Source organism: Amphimedon queenslandica, unplaced genomic scaffold (assembly GCF_000090795.2).
Source record: "Amphimedon queenslandica unplaced genomic scaffold, v1.1 AMPQUscaffold_13284, whole genome shotgun sequence".
NCBI lineage: Eukaryota > Metazoa > Porifera > Demospongiae > Haplosclerida > Niphatidae > Amphimedon > Amphimedon queenslandica.
The window spans coordinates 62,630-83,885 of NW_003546480.1; the positions used below are offsets into that span (position 1 = coordinate 62,630).

General features: G+C 37.1%; 4 protein-coding genes across 5 annotated transcripts in view; 3 read left to right on the plus strand and 1 right to left on the minus strand.

Moving 5' to 3' along the window:
- The first annotated feature begins 4,520 nt into the window (after positions 1-4,520).
- On the plus strand, positions 4,521-5,708 carry LOC100636587 (transmembrane protein 9B-like). Its single transcript, XM_003388154.2, has 5 exons — positions 4,521-4,670; positions 4,909-5,015; positions 5,181-5,271; positions 5,321-5,446; positions 5,504-5,708. The coding sequence occupies exons 1-5, from the start codon at positions 4,557-4,559 to the stop codon at positions 5,561-5,563; spliced, it is 498 nt and encodes a 165-aa protein (XP_003388202.1). The 5' UTR covers positions 4,521-4,556; the 3' UTR covers positions 5,564-5,708.
- Positions 5,655-9,727, minus strand: LOC100638097 (transmembrane and TPR repeat-containing protein 3-like). Its single transcript, XM_003388166.2, has 9 exons — positions 8,997-9,727; positions 8,675-8,765; positions 8,393-8,514; positions 8,172-8,338; positions 7,012-7,756; positions 6,526-6,919; positions 6,352-6,406; positions 5,950-6,311; positions 5,655-5,899 (listed from the first exon to the last, which is right to left on the minus strand). The coding sequence occupies exons 1-9, from the start codon at positions 9,564-9,566 to the stop codon at positions 5,757-5,759; spliced, it is 2,649 nt and encodes an 882-aa protein (XP_003388214.1). The 5' UTR covers positions 9,567-9,727; the 3' UTR covers positions 5,655-5,756.
- A 96-nt stretch (positions 9,728-9,823) lies between these two features.
- Positions 9,824-13,800, plus strand: LOC100638223 (nucleolar GTP-binding protein 2-like). Its single transcript, XM_019999218.1, has 25 exons — positions 9,824-9,897; positions 9,956-10,073; positions 10,112-10,199; positions 10,249-10,343; positions 10,395-10,474; positions 10,520-10,573; positions 10,633-10,731; positions 10,782-10,812; positions 10,863-10,917; positions 10,960-11,026; positions 11,069-11,098; positions 11,159-11,287; positions 11,334-11,447; positions 11,501-11,526; positions 11,568-11,670; positions 11,717-11,821; positions 11,875-12,033; positions 12,076-12,171; positions 12,215-12,610; positions 12,659-12,791; positions 12,844-13,070; positions 13,126-13,189; positions 13,233-13,451; positions 13,509-13,576; positions 13,673-13,800. Exons 1-25 carry the CDS (start codon positions 9,859-9,861, stop codon positions 13,769-13,771), a joined length of 2,694 nt encoding a protein of 897 aa, XP_019854777.1. The 5' UTR covers positions 9,824-9,858; the 3' UTR covers positions 13,772-13,800.
- A 28-nt stretch (positions 13,801-13,828) lies between these two features.
- LOC100638351 (centrosomal protein of 290 kDa-like) overlaps positions 13,829-21,256 on the plus strand; it is a 16,882-nt gene continuing 9,454 nt past the window's right edge. The window contains exons 1-21 of one of the 2 annotated variants that reach the window (XM_019999215.1): positions 13,829-14,063; positions 14,255-14,389; positions 14,439-14,582; positions 14,923-15,123; positions 15,183-15,296; positions 15,396-15,554; positions 15,626-15,748; positions 15,813-15,916; positions 16,131-16,245; positions 16,311-16,453; positions 16,724-16,850; positions 16,953-17,092; positions 17,187-17,462; positions 17,493-17,542; positions 17,602-17,744; positions 17,823-17,930; positions 17,996-18,259; positions 18,364-18,505; positions 18,556-18,828; positions 20,173-20,280; positions 20,340-20,479. In XM_019999215.1, coding sequence (XP_019854774.1) covers positions 13,869-14,063; positions 14,255-14,389; positions 14,439-14,582; positions 14,923-15,123; positions 15,183-15,296; positions 15,396-15,554; positions 15,626-15,748; positions 15,813-15,916; positions 16,131-16,245; positions 16,311-16,453; positions 16,724-16,850; positions 16,953-17,092; positions 17,187-17,462; positions 17,493-17,542; positions 17,602-17,744; positions 17,823-17,930; positions 17,996-18,259; positions 18,364-18,505; positions 18,556-18,828; positions 20,173-20,280; positions 20,340-20,479 — 3,204 coding nt within the window. In that variant the 5' untranslated portion in view covers positions 13,829-13,868. Of the gene's footprint in view, positions 14,064-14,254; positions 14,390-14,438; positions 14,583-14,922; positions 15,124-15,182; positions 15,297-15,395; positions 15,555-15,625; positions 15,749-15,812; positions 15,917-16,130; positions 16,246-16,310; positions 16,454-16,723; positions 16,851-16,952; positions 17,093-17,186; positions 17,543-17,601; positions 17,745-17,822; positions 17,931-17,995; positions 18,260-18,363; positions 18,506-18,555; positions 18,829-20,172; positions 20,281-20,339; positions 20,480-21,256 lie in introns of both variants that reach the window. The other variant, XM_019999214.1, reaches the window with a different exon arrangement.

Genomic DNA, 21,256 nt, shown 5'->3' on the forward strand with positions numbered 1-21,256 from the left:
TATACACTAGCTTGTTATGATGTTATCTTACTCCTACTGGCAATGGACCCTCTTGTTGTTTCTATCTTGCACTCACTCACTCATTAAAAATAAAATAAACTGGCAGAATATTATTTGTTATGTATTCACATACATATATTCATTAACACTTCTAATTTATTATTGATCAATGATTATCATTATTGGGCCCTGCGCTGGCCGGCTCTATTGTCCTTTTTATTATATTATTGTTTGATTTGCACGTGTTTTTTAAGAGAAGAGATAATTTTACTAAAGTTCACTGTTATTGCGTGCAAGCAAGCTGTGCTTTGGTCGATACTGCACCTAAGTACACGACATTATTAATTATATGAAAAGATGGGTCTACACACATAATATCAGCCACATTATTCAGCATTAATTAATTAATTATTGTTTGTTCTTTGATTGTAATACAGTCAATAGCTTCTTGGCATCTCTTTGGTTCTTGACCACACCAAGTTGAGTCCTTCAGTATAGAACCAGCTTTATCGTAATTAGGAGGCTTCTCGGACAATGCTGACCTCAAATTAACAAAGTCCTGCAACCCTCTGCTTGGAAAATTGGTACAGCCAATGTAATGGTAGTTGAAAGCCATGTCTATAATAGCAGACTTGGCGTTGAGGGTGAGGGGGGACCAGCTTTTGTAGAGAAAGCCTGAAGCACATTCTAAAGCGTCAGCCATTGATAGTTTGAATAGTTCCTTGATTTGTGTATCATTCAAACACTCCGTTCCATTAATTACTTTCGTATAATTAGCACCAACTTTACCGAGTTGAGTGTAAGCTTCATACCCGTAGAGGTTGAACCCCACTCCAAGGTAGAAGAGTCCTGTCCTGGGGTCAGTGTGGAGGCACTCGTAGTATCCTTCATTGACCTTCTCTCTCTCATAAGAGTTGCATTCACCAGTTACTGCAGCCTCTGATGGCTGGAGGAGGAGGAATAGATACAATGATAAAGTTAGCAATGGTAGCATTTCTCTTTGTTATTTGCAAGCACAGCAAACAGCATGGATTTGGGCGTGGCTCAAACAAGAAGTTATCTTACTCCTACTGGCAATGGTCCCTCTTGTTGTTTCTATCTCCCACTCGCCCACTCATTAAAAATAAAATAAACTGGCTATAACGTTAGCTCAGAATATTACTAATTGTTTGAAAGGATAGGTAATATCAGCCACATTATTCAGCATTAATTAATTAATCATTGTTTGTTCTTTGATTGTAATACAGTCAATAGCTTCTTGGCATCTCTTTGGCTCTTGACCACACCAAGTTGAGTCCTTCAGTATAGAACCAGCTTTATTGTAATTAGGAGGCTTCTCAGACAATGCTGACCTCAAATTAACAAAGTCCTGCAACCCTCTGCTTGGAAAAACAGGATAGCAGCCAATGTAATGGTAGTCAAATGCCATGTCTATAATAGCAGACTTGGCATTGAGAGTGAGGGGGGACCAGCTTTTGTAGAGAAAGTTTGAAGCACATTCTAAAGCGTCAGCCATTGATAGTTTGAATAGTTCTTTGATTTGTGTATCATTCAAACACTCTGTTCCATTCATTATATTAATATAATTAGCACCAACTTTACCGAGTTGTGTATCAGCCTCATACCCGTAGAGGTTGAACCCCACTCCAAGGTAGGAGAGTCCTGTCCTAGGATCAGTGTGGAGGCACTCGTAGTATCCTTCATTGACCTTCTCTCTCTCATAAGAGTTGCATTCACCAGTTACTGCAGCCTCTGATGGCTGGAGGAGGAGGAGAGGCAATGATAGAGCTAGCAATGGTAGCATTCTCTTTGCCATTTGCAAGCACAGCAAACAGCATGGATTTGGGCGTGGCTCGAACAACAAGTGGGCAGGGTCAAAAATCAACAATGTATGGAGGCCAAGAAGATGGTGATTATTCAGTACCTGACGAGTTCCTAACTGCAGGACAGGTAATACCACTCCGTGTACCACTGGAGAGGGTGGAGATGGGTCGTATCAGGTACCAGGCAGTACCTGACGGGAGTCTCTCTGATTTAGAGCTGCTCTATGAAATGAACACCTCAGATCTGGTGATAAGGAGTGATATACCAGGGGTAGGGGGCGGGAAAAGATCACCTGGTGCTGTACCAGGAACCGTTAGAGTGAAAGGAGTCACTGCAGCAAGACTGGAACTCATTAATGAGATACCTGGATCACTAGAGGGTATGATGACACGTCTACAGCTTGAATTAGACACAGACTCCATATTTGAACCTAACCTCCTGACCAGAAGTGATAATAAAGACACTTACTCTATGGAATCGTCCATCATTAAATGTCGTAAAGTGATTGTTATAGCTTCTGTACATGAGACAGGACATTTAAGGGACATACTGTTGTTTCTAAAATCTGATAAATCCTTTTCTTTTTTGGATGGTAAAGGAGAAAACTCTAGTGATAAGAATAATAATCCTTATTATTATCTTCAACGGTCTCCCTCTCTCTCCTCCTCTATTGGCGGTAAGAGTGACACCTCAGCAGCTGGAGGAGGTGACAGTCCTCCATTGACATTCCTTGACACGTTGCCATGGTGGTCACTCTATGTCCCCTGGTGGATATACTCAAAAAGATTCAGGAAGATACTTCAAATAATGATCCTCTGTTACTCTTTGTTCAGTGTAGTCTGGGCTTCATGGCAGCTCTACAGACATGTTCAGTTCATACACATTGCTCTTGAACCAATAGTTGAACTACTGAGAGAACACATCAAAGAAGTGATGGAGCATATGGATAGACTATTGTCCCGTTTGACTCACTACTGGACTGCACTACTGTCACCACTGACTGTCTTTAGCAGTTTATTGGCACTTCCTTTCTGGAACACCATCCTACAATTAAAGAGCAGTCTCCTCCTCCTCTTGTCCCCTCTCTCTCGCTGCTTAGCTCCAGCTGCTCAGTGTTTGGCTTTAGTTTGGAGGAACGTGAGACTCTCTCCTCTCTCAGGCTGTCTGGGGGTGATATGGAGAGCAGTCTTGAGCTCAAAGTTAGCCGTACAGTCGCTTGATATCAGTAAAATACAGCGGAATTACATTACTAATTTGATATTCTCTTGCCTACGATCGTCTCTTCTTGGATTAGCTAACCTCATTGGCTACTCAAAGAGCAAAAGCAAGCAGCTGGAGGCCATCAAACAGCAAAAGAAAATGAGAGGGAGTATGGTGGCCAGTCCAGCTGGTTCTCCAGCTGCTAAAAGATCATATTCGGCCAGCTCTATACCAGTGTATTACCACTCACCACTCCTGAGGAGAGACTGTGATTCAGACTAATGATTTATACTGATTAATGATTGATTTTGATCACTTATTATCGTCAAGAGTTATTGTAAATAATATTTATCATAATTTTATTGTGTTTTTAGTAAAGTCAAAATAGTGTCCATACGATCTTGTACAATTGATTCAACTTCTTCCCACAAAATGTCCCCATATTCAAATCCCTTATCTTTCAGTTCTCTTTCTTCATCAGTCATTGAACAGTACTCACTGATGCAGTGTGACTGGTATATTACCAAAACCCAGACACTTGGGTAGTTCAGTTCCACCTTTAGAATACTAAAAATAAACAAGAATACATTTTAAATTTTTCCATTTGTTACCCAAACATAACCATGAAATAAAGACTTAATTCAGTGTATTTATGAACCTGTAAAATAAATAATAATATAATCATATACTGGACAATACTTAAAATATCCTGAATGGATCAGGTACATGAATATAACCTGTAAAATAGATAATAATACAAGAACAACACATATTTACTGTACAATAGATGAGACTTGAAACAATATACTGAGTAATATCCTAAAAATATACAAAAGTATATTTGAACACATAAATATAAGTACGTACGACACTTGAAATAGTATCCTGAGTAATATCCTAAAAATATACAAGAGTACACTAGAATGCATACATATGTACACGTACATGTATAAAGATTAGGGCAGGACTTTATTACCTACAAACATAAGAGTGTACATAATAATAATACACACGTACCAATAATGAATGAATGGATCATTGAAATACTGACTGGTTGTCCTACATAAAACAATAGAGCCAGTATAATATGATATAATACACACACTACCATACAACTTGAAATTTCCTGGCATAGTCTTCAACAGCTTCAGTTTTGAGAACAAGAATAGAGGAACAACTTACACCAGCCAGGATAATGGGAGGGCTGGAGAAGGAGTGGTAATAAAATGGCGGATACTAAAATAAACGTTAAAAAGATAGACAGTTCAATGGATATTGACCTATGGAGGCTGGTAGTAAGAGAGGGAGGGAGAGAGAGGGGGTCTCCTGCCAGCTCATCTTCTTCAATTCTTCTCTTCACCTTTTGAAAATGGCGGGAAACACCACGTGCTTCATAAGATGCATCACGTAATATGGTCAATAGTGGTGCTTCTATTTTTAGAACAGACATTGTTTTACGGACATGTACATTAGTATACTAAAACCACGTGGAATTGAGCTGTTTCGTGTTTGTAGGTGTGGTCTAAAACAAAATGGCTGTCAGTTGGTTGAGTAAACAAGACAAAAAAGAATTGTTCCAGTGGATCTGTAACGTGTTCTTTCTGTCCATTATACTCCTTGGACTCTTCTTTGTGGTTTTATTACACGTGAGACTCCATAAACTATATATTATCATTATTAAAAGTTGATAAGGATCTGCTACTGCCGGTTTCTGGGGCTCTGGTGGGAATATTGATGGTGCTTAATATTAGTGATTCCATGAATGCAGTGTATTGATAGCTTTTATGTGCACCCATGTGTTATTGAGCATGCTCAGAATAAAGATGCAATTTTATCATCAATCTTTATAATTATGGTAATGTAAAGTGTGTGTTTCTCCATTAGTTGCAAGTGATACCAAATGTTCAGGACAGCAGGTGCAAGTGTGTCTGCCCTCATAAAGATGAGAACTCAACCGTATTCCTAAAACTAGGAGGCAATGCAGAACAATGGTATTCATTATTATTATTATTATTATTATTATTATTATTATTATCATTATTATTATTATTATTATTATTATTATTACTATTATTATTATTATTATTATTATTATCATCATCATCATTATTAATTATTATTATTAATATCATTAATTATTATTATTAATATTTTAGTGTTTGTCAAATGATCTTACCTTCAGCTGATGATTCCTTGTGTGCATTCTGTACGTGTACATTTGAGACACGAAATAACTTGGTTGTGAAAGTAAGCTAAGGGGAGGAGCTTTTACTTTATTTATTAATTATGTTTTTAGTTTATTATAGTTACCATGACAATGCTCGTCTGTTTGCTTATTTTGGTGACATTTTTTTATATTTTTAAAAAACTCTGGCATAACTTTAGAGGCAGATCAATAGATTATGAAAGAATACCCAGTCAAGTATGAACTAAAACAATATGCTGTAGTCACTTCACTCCTCCCTTCTTCCACTAATAGGACGGTATTAATTTAAATATTCAAGTTGCTCGTGGTCATCAGAGAAATAGAGTTCGTTAAACATTATTAGCTCATCGACCACACCCACCCAAACAGAAGCAGTACTATTATTATTAATATTAATATTATTATTATTGATATTATTGTTATATTTTGCATTATTGTTCTTCTATTGTTTTGTAAAATATCATTATTATTATTATTACACTTTTACAGAGAGAGAGAGAGAGGGAGAGAAGTCAGTGGAGGATTATTATTGTCTTTCAAGTTGTTCTAGTTTTGCTCTTGCTCCTTCTAAATGTTTCTTGGCTGCTTTATGGTTTGGATCTAGTTCTAATGTCCGTTGAAATAGTCGCTCGGCTTCCTTGAAATCCCCTAATTCTGTCATGGCTACACCTTTAAAAAATAAAATGGATTCATAATGGCTACATGCAGCCTATACTCACCTAGATTATGAGTTGCTACAATATGCTTTGGATCATATTTCAAACAAAGAAGATATACTTCTTTTGCTTCTTTGAATCTTCTCAGGTAAATGAAACTGTCTCCTAGTACTCTCATTCCCCGTACATGGTTCGGGTGATGCTGTCTGAGAGCCATGAGGTACTTCACTGCTTCCTCGTAACGGTTCTCCTGGTAGTTTAAGAAACCAAGGTTGTACAGAGCCTGTCGATAGTTTGGTACTAGTTCTATTGCTTTAGAGAACCAGGTCTTTGCAGATGAGATATGCCTCAGGTCTGTCTGTATCATTCCCAGTTGAAAGTACACTTTGGCATCTTTTGGAGTTAGTTTGATCAGTCTTGTAAACCTAACCCAACATTACTTTATAATTTATACATTGGACTCACCATTCCATTGCTTCCGATAGACTAACTTCATCTTTTCTATCAGACAATATCATACCTACAGTACACAATGTCACACATGATTCCAACAAAAATCATATTTTTATGAATTTTAAAACTGCTCAAAAAGTGGGCCCAAAATGTATTATATTTTCTGATTCATAATGTCCTCCTTACCTAAATTAAAGAGAGACAGTGAGTGCTCAGGATCAATAGCTAATGCTCTTCTGTAAGAACTCTCAGCCAATCTGTCATCCCCTAACTGGATGTAAGTAGTCCCCAAGTTGAAGTGAGCATCTGCATACTCAGGACTCAACTCCACCGCCTTTAAGAACGTGTTCTTTGCTTCCACTGTTTTATTTTGCTTGAGTAGGAGGTCCCCCATGTTTAAATAGGCTTCAAGGAATGATGGCTTCATTGATATTGCTTTCCTGTAGAGCCTGTAAGCTTCTTCATAGTGAGATGGATCATCTTTTATTAGGTTGGCCAGATTAAAGTAGACATTAATGTGTGTCAGAGCCACTCTAACCTTCTTTCCTTTTGGCATCATTTCTATTGCTTTTCTATAAGCCTGTAATAATAATAATAATAATAATAATAATAATAATAATAATGATGATGATGATGATGATGATAATGATAACAAAACAATGTATTTCCAACCTTTTCTGCTCCAATAAGTTTCCCCTGTACTTTAAGAATCCTTCCCAGGTTGATGAAGGCCCCAATGTCGTCACTTTGTATCTCAATGGCTGTTCTGTATAAACTCTCAGCATATGAATAATTCATGAGCTGTTCGTACTCGTGCCCCAAGTTGCTGTACAGTTTTGCATTGTTAGTATTTATCTTGATTCCTGAAGTGAATAAGTCAATGTTGGAACGCCAGTCTCTATTGCGGTCAAGGGTCTTCATTGTGTGAAATATCAAGAGGTAACCCAGTCCAATTTTAGTGGCTAATCTTGTAAATTTTGACGAGGCTGAAGTGAGTCTATAGGAACCAATAGCTATCAGTATTGAGTATCCCATGCTTGGTATGTAGAGGACCCTCTCGGCTACCACAAAACCAACTGGAAACAATAAATTAGACGCTGGAAGGAACGGGAACACTAGAATAGATAATGCAAACAGGACCCCTTGTCTATATGATTTAGAACCAGCCCAGGGGCCGGGGCAATCATCATCATCACCAGTAACACTGTACCAGGCAAGATGAGCTAAACCAGTGAATGTGAGTATTGTTAGTAGATTCCTTGGATCAATTAGAGAGTTAATTAAAGGGACAGTACCCATTGTCCAATCAGCACAGAGGAAGGAGGGAGAGAGGAGGAGCCAAACATTTTGAAATATTAAATACAACCAGTGCAACTGACGATAAGGAGTGGGTTCATTGACAGCTGGGTTGTCATGACTACAGAGGGAGAGAGGGAGAGTGAGTAATCATGTCACAGTGTGGTATTACTAAAAGTTGATGATCCTTAATCTTACTAGAGCATTATAACCTTATTTATTTACTATAGACACACACACAGCTCCTGTCAATAATGTAATATATACTGATATTGAATATCACATTATTGAAGTATTGAATAACATATCATAAAGCATATATCATATCATAATTAATAACTTATTATGGTGCACCTGTACCTGTACATGTATACCTTGCATTATGGTTTGTTCTGGTTAAAGGGCTAGACAATGGTTAGCTATGAGGCACCACATTCACACACACTCTCTCCCCTCTCTCTCTCTCTTTCTCTCTCTGCCTCTCCCCCCTCTCTCTCCCCTCTCTCTCTCTCTTTCTCTCTCCCCCTCTCTCTTACATTGTGAACACAGGTAGTTCTGCTTTCATTATTTTCACTCTTAGCATCATCAGTGCTACAAAGAACCCGACCAGCGATATAAAACGATAGACAAAAGAATTAAACCAAATTGGAGTGACACTTTTAACAAAACCACGTAAGATTGAGAGAGAAGAATTTAAATTATTCTAAAGTAGAGAGACACAACAGTGATGGTAAATATGTAGCAATATGTAGCCTACATTATTATAAATGAAATAGTCATAACAGATACAGACAGATAAGACAGTGATCCCTTGTTCTTTGGACAATAAAGAGTAGATACATAATAACAGACTCAATACGAACCACCGAGCACCAGTACCTAATTAATAAACAATTAATAAACAATTAATTAACAATTTGAACAAGAACTGTAGCAGCTGCAATGTGGAATGTATTGAATGATAGAAATGCTACTGTTACTAATTATTATGTTAATCATTATTATTATTATTATTATTATTATTATTATTATGTCTCACCTTTAGTAGAGAGTGATCTTTTATAAGCTAGGAATGTAAGAAGAAAGAATATAGCAGAGAGACACTCGGCTCTGCCCACCACTCCAGCAACCTGTTGAGAGAAAGACACATAACACCAAGATAATAATACTGTATGTACAAGTACTGTTATTTCATTCACACTAGTTGGAAATAAATTAAATATTTACAATTTCATGTAACATCATTTTAACAAGTAAGTGTAAATTCTTTGGCAGGTGGTTAATTTGAACGTGCAGCTATAGCGACACAAACATGTGACACAATATTAGGGTAATAACTGATTAAGAGGAGACATCCTTACTGCTTCTGTGTGGACTGGATGAACTGCAAAACTCAAACCAGCGACAAACAATGGAAACATCTTCCTTTCTGGATCTTTAAAAACAACAAGTGAAGTAACGGCAACAAAGATATAACAGACAACCCCGTGAAGGAGGACATTAACAAGATGGTATCCCATAGGGTCCAGTCCATGTAACATGTAGTTTAGACGAAAGGTGAGGACACAGAGTGGACGGTATGACTTATGGCTCCCTTCCTGATGCATTGGTGTACCCCAGAAATCATTGAGGAAGAGATTGAACAATGGAGTCTTAGGAAGGAGATCAGGGTTAGTTAGGATTGCAGAGGAGTCGTCAAAGCAAAACTCATTCTGTAATGTATTCAAGTAAACAGCAACACCAGCCAATGCTGAGAGTAGAGCTGGTAGAGACCAGTGGGGATGAGCCCCGCGGGAAGTCCTTTGATGGAGCAGCTGCTGTTGAGTAGTGGAGGAGACTGGTCTAGGAGTAACTGGTTGAGGAGGAGACTGTACTGCGGGCCCTCTCCTCGAAACACCATTGCTAGTCAAAGCAGTTGACAAGTCCTTCATTTTCTTTATTTTTCTGGGCTTCAGTTCAGTGGGTGGACTATGGAATGCTACACCTCCTAAGGCTAGAGGCAGCAAATCAACATCATGTTCCAGGACTTTTATAGAAAGAGATGGGCTGGAGGCATTTGAATCATGTGCCCTGACAGCAGCAGCTGGCAATGGGTAATTGAATTAATGCAGGGAGTGGAAAAGAATGGAAATAATTAGCTGAAAAGTATGCAAAAAATGTTCACATTAATTTTACAATAGAAAAGGTTGGGCTAATTATTATAGATGTACCTAGTTAATATTCATGAGAGGTGGAGCAACCACTCCCACGTGCAAACACGTGGTTAGTTCCTTACATTGTAGGTTTGAGTTATTTATGTTCTTTCTTTCTCTTTTTCTAGACTAACGGAGGGATGGGTCGTGTAATGAAGAAAAGTAAAGGAGGAGGAGGGAGTAAGAACAGAAGGAGCAGTAATGGCGGGAATTCTTTAAAGAAATCAAACTCAAGCACTAACCCAGGTAGCTTATGATAATTCTATTTAATGCCCTTCCTTCAGACAGGGTATCAACTGGTAAGCACATGAGCAGAGACAAGTCAACAATCAAACGTCTTCAGATGTACTCCAAAGGAGGGAAGGTTATCAGGTACCCAATGGTGGAGATGAGAATGTGTTTGATGGTGTGCATTAATTAGGAATCATAAAGGCCATGTTGTTAAACCAGCTCCTTTTCAATCATCAGTGAAGTCAGGAGAAGTGGCGAGAGTACAGCCTAACAGCAAGTGGTTCGGTGAGAGTTGGAGGGAAGGGGGAGGAGCTTATTCTACTATCATATCAACAGGTAACACTAGAGTCATCGGCCAGTCTGCTTTACAAAAGTTTCAAGAAGAAATGGGAAAAGTCATGAAAGATCCATATAAGGCAAGCCACTTTTTATTAATATTTATTTATTTATTTATTTATTAGGTTGTAATGAGACAAACAGGACTGCCAATATCACTGCTTAATGAAAAAAGCAAAGTTTGCTCCAGTGTTATTGTTTGTTGTTATTGTTTGTTGTTGTTGTTTGTTGTTTATAGACTGCTCGGGTACATGTGTTAGATACTGAGAGTTTTGAGAACACCTTTGGACCTAAGGCTCAGCGTAAGAAGCCACACCTTAAATCCAGTAATTTAGAGGTAATTAATAATTATTATTAATAAAATAAATAAATTAATTAATTAACTAGGACATGCTTGAACAGGCCCAGTCCAGTGCAGGTCAGTCTATGTGACTACATCATGTGACATGAATCTGTTACTATTAATAGAACAATACGACTCTGAAAAAGATAAAGATCTTGATACACAAGAACCAGAATACAAGTAGGAGCTGTCTACATGTACTCCTGGTTGACTGTACAGTAGGTACGAGGATAGGGAACCGATATTCAGCAAAGGACAGTCAAAGAGACTCTGGAATGAACTGTACAAGGTGAGTTACCCTCTGTTGCCATGGTTACTGTACATACTACAGGTGATAGATTCTTCAGATGTTGTTATTCAAGTAAGAGAGAGAGAGGGTGGGAGGGAGAGAAGGTGTGTCCGTGACTCCACCCACTCTTAGGTACTGGACGCTAGGGACCCTCAAGGTACCAGGTCTAGACACATTGAGGAGTTCCTCCGTAAAGACAAACCTCACAAACACCTGATATTCATTCTTAATAAGTGTGACCTGGTCCCAACGTGGGTCACAGTAAGTCATACATTACTCCTCCTCCTCCTTCATCTCTCCATTACAGACCCGCTGGGTGGCACTCCTCTCCAGTGAATACCCTACGCTTGCCTTTCACGCCAGTTTAACTAACTCTTTTGGTAAAGGATCTCTCATTAACCTCTTGAGACAGTTTGCTAAAGTTTGTACCTAACATATTTTGAATATTTTAATCATCCATCATCATTCTTATAGCTTCATAAAGACAAGAAGCAAATTAGGTCAGTAATATTATATTTTATATTAATTTCTCTTCATTTAGTGTTGGTTTCATTGGGTATCCTAACGTTGGAAAGAGCTCTATCATTAATACTCTTCGTTCTAAGAAAGTTTGTAATGTAGCACCAATTGCTGGAGAGACTAAGGTATTTCTAATTAATGAGCACTTGATCCTGTCATTATATTAAGTAGGTGTGGCAGTACATCACTTTAATGAGGCGTATTTATTTAATTGACTGTCCGGGCGTGGTCTACCCAACTAATGACACTGATACTGACATTGTACTTAAAGGAGTCGTGAGTTATTCTATTTAATCCACACATACTCTATTTAATGCACATCACCATAGGTTCGTGTAGAGAATATTAAAGAACCTTCAGAGCACATTCCGGCAGTACTGGACAGAGTAAAGACCCAGTACCTCCAGAGAACCTACGGAGTTTATGAGTGGAACGATCATATTGAGTTCCTAGAGAAAGTAGCTAAGAAGAGTGGAAAATTATTAAAAGTAATAATAATAATAATATTAATTAATTATGTATGATGTTAGGGAGGTGATCCTGATATTAACACTGTGTCAAAGATGATTCTGAATGATTTCCAGAGAGGAAAGTTGCCGTATTTTGTAAGACCTTCAACGGACAAGGTATTGAATAACAATAATGGTTTTATTAGTGGGCTTTAATTAGGATAAAGACGAGGGTGTATTTGAAAATGCAGAGGAAGAACTAACTGAAGGAGAGAGTTCTTTAGTGCCATCCCTCATGAATCTATCAAGAAGAGCCTGCACTCTTTATGACATTAACTGTGATGGACTAGAGGAGGTGGGGTTTAATGAAACAGCCTCTATTAATAGTAACGATCAAGAAGGAGGTGTGGCTTCAGAATCTATTAATAGTAACAGTAGTGATGAAGGAGATGTATCTATAAATATTAATGCCAGTGATGAAGGAGGTCCTTCAGTTAGTAACAGTACTGGTAGACCAGCACCAGCTGGACCTCATGTGACATTATCAGATCAGTACAACCCGTTACTGGAACAGCACTCAATGCATCATGGGATCAAATCATTATTGAATATTATTGTGAGTTATTTATAGTTTAAATGATGTCATTTTCAAAGTTATTTTTAGAAACCTCCTATTGCTCCTAAAGTTAATGAGCCTATAGAGGAAGGAACTGAATCTCAGGATATTGTTAGTAAATTCACTGATTCCGCTGATCAAAGAGTTGAGACTGATCAAACAGAAGCTGATACCAATCAGAGTAAATCAAGAATATACATGTACATGTACAGCAATATTCCTTGGAACATTAGGTACTGATGAGGTCCCTTTAGCCGATCAGGAGGAGGAGGAAGAGGTCAGTGATGATAATGGAGGGAGTGCCCTATCCTTACCAGCTGTGTATTGCTGTGGGCAATACTTGGAACTGGATCAAGACACAGAGACACTCCCCTCACCTCCTCCTCCTCCTGTTGAGAGGTGGAATAAAAGATATCATGAACAGCTTTCAACTGATAGTGACTCACCAAAGAGGATTAAAGTATCTAATTAATTTTTATTAATTATTATTATTATTACTATATTTCTATTTACAGGGTACTTGTTCTGGTGATGTTATTATAGTTGATGTTCGGGCGGAGCATGACAAGAGGAGGAGAGGTAGGTGTGGTCATTGTCATGGTAATGCTACTCGTTATTTTAGAGTTTAAGGAAAGTCTTATTCTCTCCTCCACTGATCATGAACCAGGTACTGCTACTGGTACTGCTATGGGTACTGCTATGGGGAAAAGAAGGGAAGGGGGCAGTGCTGATGGTAAAAGGGGTGTGGCTAAGGCACCGTTCTATTCAATGACAATTGATGAGTCAGCAGTTACTGTTGTTGAGATGCCACGAGCAATGAAGAAGAAACCAATAGCTAAAGGTAATTATTTATTGATTAATTGATTGTTTATTAATAATCATATATACATTACTTCAGAGGTTGTTGTGAAGAAGAGGAAGAGATTAGAGAGAAGAGGAGGGAGCAGTGATGAAGAGACTGTCAAGGTAAGGGACACACATCAGCAGCTGTCAGTCAGTCTGTACCCTCTCTCTCTCTCCCTCCCTCTCTCTCTCTCTCTGGGTGTGTGTGTGTGTGTGTAGAAGAAGGTTAGCAGGAAGGAAGAGAAGAGACAGAAGTTGAAGAAGAAAGGATTTTACAATTTAGTGAATGTTAAGAATAAGAGGAGGAAAGAAAAATGAAAGAATTACATGTATAATAAAAATTGATTTCAACAATTTGTACTATAATGATATTCATAATTCATTAATTAACTAGTTAGTGGTTAATTAATTAAAGATGTCTTCCAGCAGTGAGGGAGTATCAGGTTGGGAGAGATTAGCTCTTGTCAGTGAAGCAGAGATAAGAGGATCAGAGGAAGAGACGGTGGACCTGTTTTACGTGTTCCTCTTGAATAATAAACTGAATGGAGGGAAAGAATTGGACACAGTGACACTAACTAAACTAATAAACAACATCCAGACCATCATTAGAGTAAGGGAAAGCAACACCAGCACCTCTTCATCTTTCCTTTCTGTCCCTCCCTCCCTCCCCCTCCCTCTCTCTCTATTCCAATACTAGTGTGTGTGTGTGTGTGCGGGTACAGTTGATGTGTTTAGTAGTACAATAGTTCTGTTTACTCCATTTTGTTGTTACCATGGCAACACATATGTCACCCCCTTTAGTTAAAGAATGCCGAGTTCCAGGAGCAACTAACTGAGTATGAGAGGGACCACACCAGCCACCAGAAGGAAGGGAGGGAGAGGGAGCAGCTCGAACAAATAATAATGGAACAGCGAAACAAGATCAGTGAACTAGAGGTTAAATATACTCATCTACCTATGATGTAATACCTTACCATTAATACAGGGAACTATTAATTCATTGACAGCTAAAGTGGGCGGAGTTGGGGGCGGGGGAATGAGTCTGTTGGGTAAAGTAGTAGATGATCTTCAGTCTGAACTGGAGAAGACCAGGACTAATGTAGCAACAGAAAAAATTGAAATACAACGAGTAAGTATAAATAGAAGATATACTGTATCAATGTATTGTAATGCACCTATGAAAAATACCCTGTACTATAGCCCATGGTTTTTTCCAAGAAATGGCTCAAAATCACCCCAAATTTTTATTACATTTTCTGATACATATTGATGTCCTTATGCTGTGTAGAAAGTTTGAGTCGATTCCAACTTCAATTTTTCAAGTTACAGCCATTTTAAGAAAATGCCAAAATTCTGAAAAATACCCAAGGCTATAGCCCATGGTTTTTTTTCAAAAAATGGCTCCGAAATCACCCCAAATTTTTATTACATTTTCTGATACATATTGATGTTGTTTGTTTCTCCTTCAGTTGAATAGTGAGCTGTCAGTGAGTGCTGCTCAGGTCCAGAGGCTTCAGTTGGAGTTAGCTTCTAAAGATAATGAACTGACTCAGTATCGGATTGAATGGGAGAAGAGGAAGGCTGGGAAGAAATCATTAATAGAGGAGGAGCTTAGGGAGAGACTCCGCCTTCAAGGGAGGGAAATGGCTGAACAGCTGGACAAGATGGAGGTAAGAAGAACAATAAATTAATTATTTTTATTTATTTATTTATTTATTTATTTATTCAGTTGTTATTAAGAGAGAAGCAGGCACTGGAAGGATCAGTATCCACTAGTGATAAAGAAATGAAGCAGTTGATTGAAGAAAGAGAATCAATGTTACAAAAATTACAAAAGCACCAGGTACTGTACAATATAGTATACTAATCCTGTATAACCTAGTATACTAATGCTGTATAAGTTAGTATATTATGGTACTTGTATTATCATTATTATTATTAGGAGGCATTGGCTGAGGCTGGTCGTGTTAATTTTGATCTTGAGAGATCATTGGAATCATTGAGATCTCAGTTGAATCAGTGTCAGGATCAATTAGCTGATCAAGTTGACGCTAATCAAAGATTGTGTGATAAAATGAAAGAAGACAGCGAGAGAGCTAAAGTATAATTAATAATATACAAATTATTTTATTTATTTATTTATTTATTTATTTATTTATTTATTTATTTTAGTCGAAGCTTTCCTCTCGTTCAAAGTTGCTCTCAGAGGCTAACAGTAAGATATCATCACTAGAAGATCAGCTCCAGCAGATCACAATCAACACTCAGAAAGGATCAGCACTGAGACTAAACAAAGTACCCAATACATGTACATGTACACCTTTATATATCGTTAATGTGTGACTCCGCCCACTTACAGGAGCTGGCGGAGAAGGAGACTGAAGTCCAGGAGCTGCAGGATGAGCTGTATCAAGCATCAGTCGACATTGACTCACTCTCTGCCCAACTGAAAGACGCTATCAAGTATTGCCAATATACCACTCTATTGTGCATGTATACATTATACATAATACCTAATGTACACTTACCTAATTAATGTACACATGTACTATAATGTACTGTACACATTTATGAGTTACCTGTTGTGTGTGTATTGTGTGTTACCTACAGTATGAGTTACCTGTTGTGTTGTGTGTTACCTACAGTATGAGTTACCTGTTGTGTGTATTGTGTTTAGTCGGTCAGATCCAGTGAAGGTGAGTCCATTGCTACACAAAGAGATACAGGATATGAAGAACCAACTGAAGGAAATGGAGGCACTGCTGAAGAGAGAACAAGAAAGAAGACAACAAGTAGTTTATTATATTAATGATTGTTTGTTTATTATATTAATTATTGTTTATTTATTTATTGATAGTCTGAGAAAGACAAGGAGGATGTAGACAGTGAGTTGGTTGAGCTGAGACATAAACTGGATCAGTATGAGAGTGGAGTCCTTGGACTGAAGGAAGCAATGAATGAAATAAAACTAAAGAAAGAGGAACTGGCACACAGAGACACGTTAGTACCAGAATGAGGCAGTATGGGAATGAGGCAGTATGGGAATGAGGCAGTATGGGAATGAGGCAGTATGGGAATGAGGCAGTATGGGAATGAGAATTGAAGGAATGTACATGTACTAAATATTGATGATTGTGTTCAAGTACTGCAGGCGTACATGTATTATTATTATTATTATTATTATTATTATTATTATTATTATTATTATTGTTGTTGTTGTTGTTGTTGTTGTTGTTGTTGTTGTTGTTGTTGTTATTATTATTATTGCAGTGAGGTGAGTGGGTTGGTCCAGGAAGTGAACAGGTTGCAGAGTGAGACTGATACACTGGATGAGATTAATGAAGCACTGAGAGACAAACTGGGACTGGAACCAGGAACGGAACCGGAACTGACTCAAGTAATGTGTAGTACATGTACGTGTACTTAAAATGGAGGAATTCTTTACTTTTAATTTTTGGTCTAATTTTGGTAACAATGGTACACTGTGTATTGTTGCTAGGTTCGTGAGAGAAGATTTGCTGAACTGAACAAGTTAAAGAGAGACAATGTTACATTAACTAATGAAGTTCAGAGACTAGAAGAGGAAAAACTGACCTTGAGAAAGAAAATAATTGATCAAGCAACATCAGGGAGTACAAAGTGATTTATAATATTAATTATTAATTAATTAATTATTAATTAATTATTTATTTATTTATTTATTTATTTATTTATTTTATTTATTTATTGGTAGATCTTTACCTGTTTCTGTTAACTCGTCTCCTGGTCACATCACTGTTGCTGATTTGAGGAATCAACTCTCAAAACTGCAAACTGAACTAGCTACAGAGAGACAGAGAAGGGAAGCTTATCAAAAAGAAATAACTCGTCTAAACCGAGATACCAGTCTACCACCCCCTGGGGATAAGACTAGAGCCAAAACCAGTCAAACTGGAGCTAGAAGAACCAGTCAAACTAGTCAGACCAGTCCTAGGATCAAGATAGACAGAGTGAGAGAGAGAGAAGAGATTGATTCAACAGGAGGACTAGTTTACACTAATGATAATGGACCAAGCACTGCTGGACTAGCTGGACATGAATCTACTGATGGTAATATCGGTATTTATTTATTTATTTATTTATTTTATTTATTATTTTATCATAATTAGGTGATGTTACTGCTAATATGCAGGAGGGGGAGGAGTTATTAATGATTATTAATGAGCTGAAGGAACGAGAGCAATCACTGAGAGCCACTGAACAAGAAATGAACCAACTGAAGAATAAATACGATATAATAACTCACCAGCAGGTAAAAACCACTAATAACCATTAATAACTATTAATAACTGTTAATAACTATTAATAACTGTTAATAACTGATGGACAGGGTCTGCTATACAGTGAATACAGTGTTGCTAAGAGACAATGGAGGGAGGAGAGGGATCAGTTAATGAGAGAAAAACAAGAACTGATAAACAAACAAGGAGATACCACAGTAAACAACAGCAACAACAACAACAACAACAACATTAATAATAAGTACATGTTCTTTCCTAACAGCACTCAACTGGAGATGTTGATCTACTTCATTCCACTATATCTCAGTTGAGGTCAGAGCTACAGTCTCTTCAAGTTCAGAATAACAATGTAAATGGATCACTGAGAAGAACAGAGACACTCCTCCTTGATAAAGAGAGAGAGATCAGTCAATTGAATGTACAAATAAGCTCACTGGAGAGGAGAATGGAGGCAGAGAGAAGGGCCAGGGAACAATCATCAACACGATCCATTGAATTCACTACTGAAGCTATTGAACAACTACAAGTTAGGGAATGCATTGTTGTTGTTTATTGTTGTTGTTTATTGTTATTGTTTACTGTTGTTGTTTACTGTTGTTGTTTACTGTTGTTGTTTATTGTTGTTTATAGGCTCAATTGGTTCAGAAGGAGCATCAGGTTGATAAATATCAGAAATTGCTGCAAGACACCAGACAAGAGTATCATGTATCAGTAGAATCATATAAAGAAGAAATACTGTTACTGGAGAAGAAACTAAGAACTAAAACTGCTGGTAATTATTAATTACTATATTGTTAGATTATTATTATTATTAACGTTTAGCTCTTTCAAGACTACAAGAGGATGCTTCCCTTTCCCCCCCTCCCCTCGTTACTCTCTCGTCCCCTCCTCCTCCTCCTCTCCCTCTCTCCTCCATCCACCGCTACTCTCCTGAACTAGCTCAAGAAGTACAAGACACTAACAGAAGATTGAGTGAGGAGCTGGAGAGAGAGAAGAGAGAGAGAAGCGATGACAGGAAGCAGTTCTTGAAGAAAGAAGAAGAACTGAAGAAAGAATTGGGTCAACTGAGAAACAAGCACAGACTAGAAATTAAAGGTACATAATTGATATCTCTGTGTAGAAAGTTTGAGGTGATTCCGACTTCAATTTTTGAGTTACGGCCATTTTAAGAAAATGCCAAAAATTTGAAAAATACCCAAGGCTATAGCCCATGGTTTTTTCCAAAAAATGGCTCTGAAATCACCCCAAAATTTTATTACATTTTTTGATACATATTAATGTCCTTATGCTGTGTAGAAAGTTTGAGGGGATTCCGACTTCAATTTTTCAAGTTACGGCCATTTTAAGAAAATGCCAAAAATTTGAAAAATACCCAAGGCTATAGCCCATGGTTTTTCCAAAAAATGGCTCCGAAATCACCCCAAATTTTTATTACATTTTTTGATACATATTAATGTCCTTATGCTGTGTAGAAAGTTTGAGGTGATTCCGACTTCAATTTTTTGAGTTATGGCCATTTTAAGAAAATGCCAAAAATCTGAAAAATACCCAAGGCTATAATAGCCCATGGTTTTTTCCAAAAAATGGCTCCGAAATCACCCCAAATTTTTATTACATTTTCTGATACATATTGATGTCCTTATGCTGTGTAGAAAGTTTGAGTCAATTCCGACTTCAATTTTTCAAGTTACGGCCATTTTAAGAAAATGCCAAAAATCTGAAAAATACCCAAGGCTATAGCCCATGGTTTTTTCCAAAAAATGGCTCCGAAATCACCCCAAATTTTTATTACATTTTCTGATACATATTGATGTCCTTATGCTGTGTAGAAAGTTTGAGTCAATTCCGACTTCAATTTTTCAAGTCATGGCCATTTTAAGAAAATACCAAAAATCTGAAAAATACCCAAGGCTATAGCCCATGGTTTTTTCCAAAAAATGGCTCCGAAATCACCCCAAATTTTTATTACATTTTCTGATACATATTGATGTCCTTATGCTGTGTAGAAAGTTTGAGGTGATTCCGACTTCAATTTTTCAAGTTATGGCCATTTTAAGAAAATGCCAAAAATTTGAAAAATACCCAAGGCTATTATAGCCCATGGTTTTTTCCAAAAAATGGCTCCAAAATCACCCCAAATTTTTATTACATTTTCTGATACATATTGATGTACTTATGCTGTGTAGAAAGTTTGAGTCAATTCCGACTTCAATTTTTCAAGTCATGGCCATTTTAAGAAAATGCCAAAAATCTGAAAAATACCCAAGGCTATAGCCCATGGTTTTTCCAAAAAATGGCTCCAAAATCACCCCAAATTTTTATTACATTTTCTGATACATATTGATGTACTTATGCTATTGTACATATGCTTACATATTTATTTATTTATTTATTTATTTATTTATTCATTAATTAATTTATTTTTTGCTGTTTTTTTAGAGTTGCACAATTCCTTGTCAAGCAAATCCTCTCAGATATCAGAACTGGAGGAAGAACTTGAGATTATGAATGGAGAACTATCAGCAGCTCTTGAGTCAAGCAAGAAAGGTACAACAAACATTATTTATTTATTTATTTATTTTTATTTATTTATTTATTTATTTAAGTACCTTCAAGAAGTCTTCGTGAGTTAGTTGAGCGGTTAAGGTCCCAGCTAGCGGAGAAGGAGAGGGAACTGTTGATATTAACTGACTCATTGAAACAAGTTAGAGCTGATCTGGTGGACACTGTCCAGAAAACACTGCAAGTAATCATATCATAATAAGTATCATAATAAGTACACATACATCAATCATTATATGTACTGTACACTGTATTAATCATCATGTACTGTACACTGTATTAATCATCATGTACTGTACACTGTATTAATCATCATGTACTGTACACTGTATTAATCATCATGTACTGTACACTGTATTAATCATCATGTACTGTACACTGTATTAATCATCATGTACTGTACACTGTATTAATCATCATGTACTGTACACTGTATTAATCATCATGTACTGTACACTGTATTAATCATCATGTACTGTACACTGTATTAATCATCATGTACTGTACTGTATTAATCATCATGTACTGTACACTGTATTAATCATCATGTACTGTACTGTATTAATCATCATGTACTGTACACTGTATTAATCATCATGTACTGTACACTGTATTAATCATCATGTACTGTACACTGTATTAATCATCATGTACTGTACACTGTATTAATCATCATGTACTGTACTGTATTAATCATCATGTACTGTACACTGTATTAATCATCATGTACTGTACTGTATTAATCATCATGTACTGTACACTGTATTAATCATCATGTACTGTACACTGTATTAATCATCATGTACTGTACACTGTATTAATCATCATGTACTGTACACTGTATTAATCATCATGTACTGTACACTGTATTAATCATCATGTACTGTACACTGTATTAATCATCATGTACTGTACACTGTATTAATCATCATGTACTGTACACTGTATTAATCATCATGTA

Excerpts from the sequence above, each read along its gene's own strand:
- LOC100636587 (XM_003388154.2), top strand. The coding sequence starts at position 4,557 with ATGGCTGTCAGTTGGTTGAGTAAACAAGACAAAAAAGAATTGTTCCAG. Across the intron at positions 5,272-5,320 it reads GAAATAACTTGGTTGTGAAA|TTTATTATAGTTACCATGAC; the intron begins GTAAGCTAAGGG and ends TTATGTTTTTAG. Across the intron at positions 5,447-5,503 it reads ATGAAAGAATACCCAGTCAA|GACGGTATTAATTTAAATAT; the intron begins GTATGAACTAAA and ends TTCCACTAATAG.
- LOC100638097 (XM_003388166.2), bottom strand. The coding sequence starts at position 9,566 with ATGAAGGACTTGTCAACTGCTTTGACTAGCAATGGTGTTTCGAGGAGA. Across the intron at positions 7,757-8,171 it reads GAACTACCTGTGTTCACAAT|TCATGACAACCCAGCTGTCA; the intron begins GTAAGAGAGAGG and ends CTCCCTCTGTAG. Across the intron at positions 6,920-7,011 it reads AACTTATTGGAGCAGAAAAG|GCTTATAGAAAAGCAATAGA; the intron begins GTTGGAAATACA and ends TTATTATTACAG.
- LOC100638223 (XM_019999218.1), top strand. The coding sequence starts at position 9,859 with ATGAGAGGTGGAGCAACCACTCCCACGTGCAAACACGTG. Across the intron at positions 13,071-13,125 it reads ACTCACCAAAGAGGATTAAA|GGTACTTGTTCTGGTGATGT; the intron begins GTATCTAATTAA and ends TTCTATTTACAG. Across the intron at positions 13,452-13,508 it reads GAAGAAACCAATAGCTAAAG|AGGTTGTTGTGAAGAAGAGG; the intron begins GTAATTATTTAT and ends ACATTACTTCAG.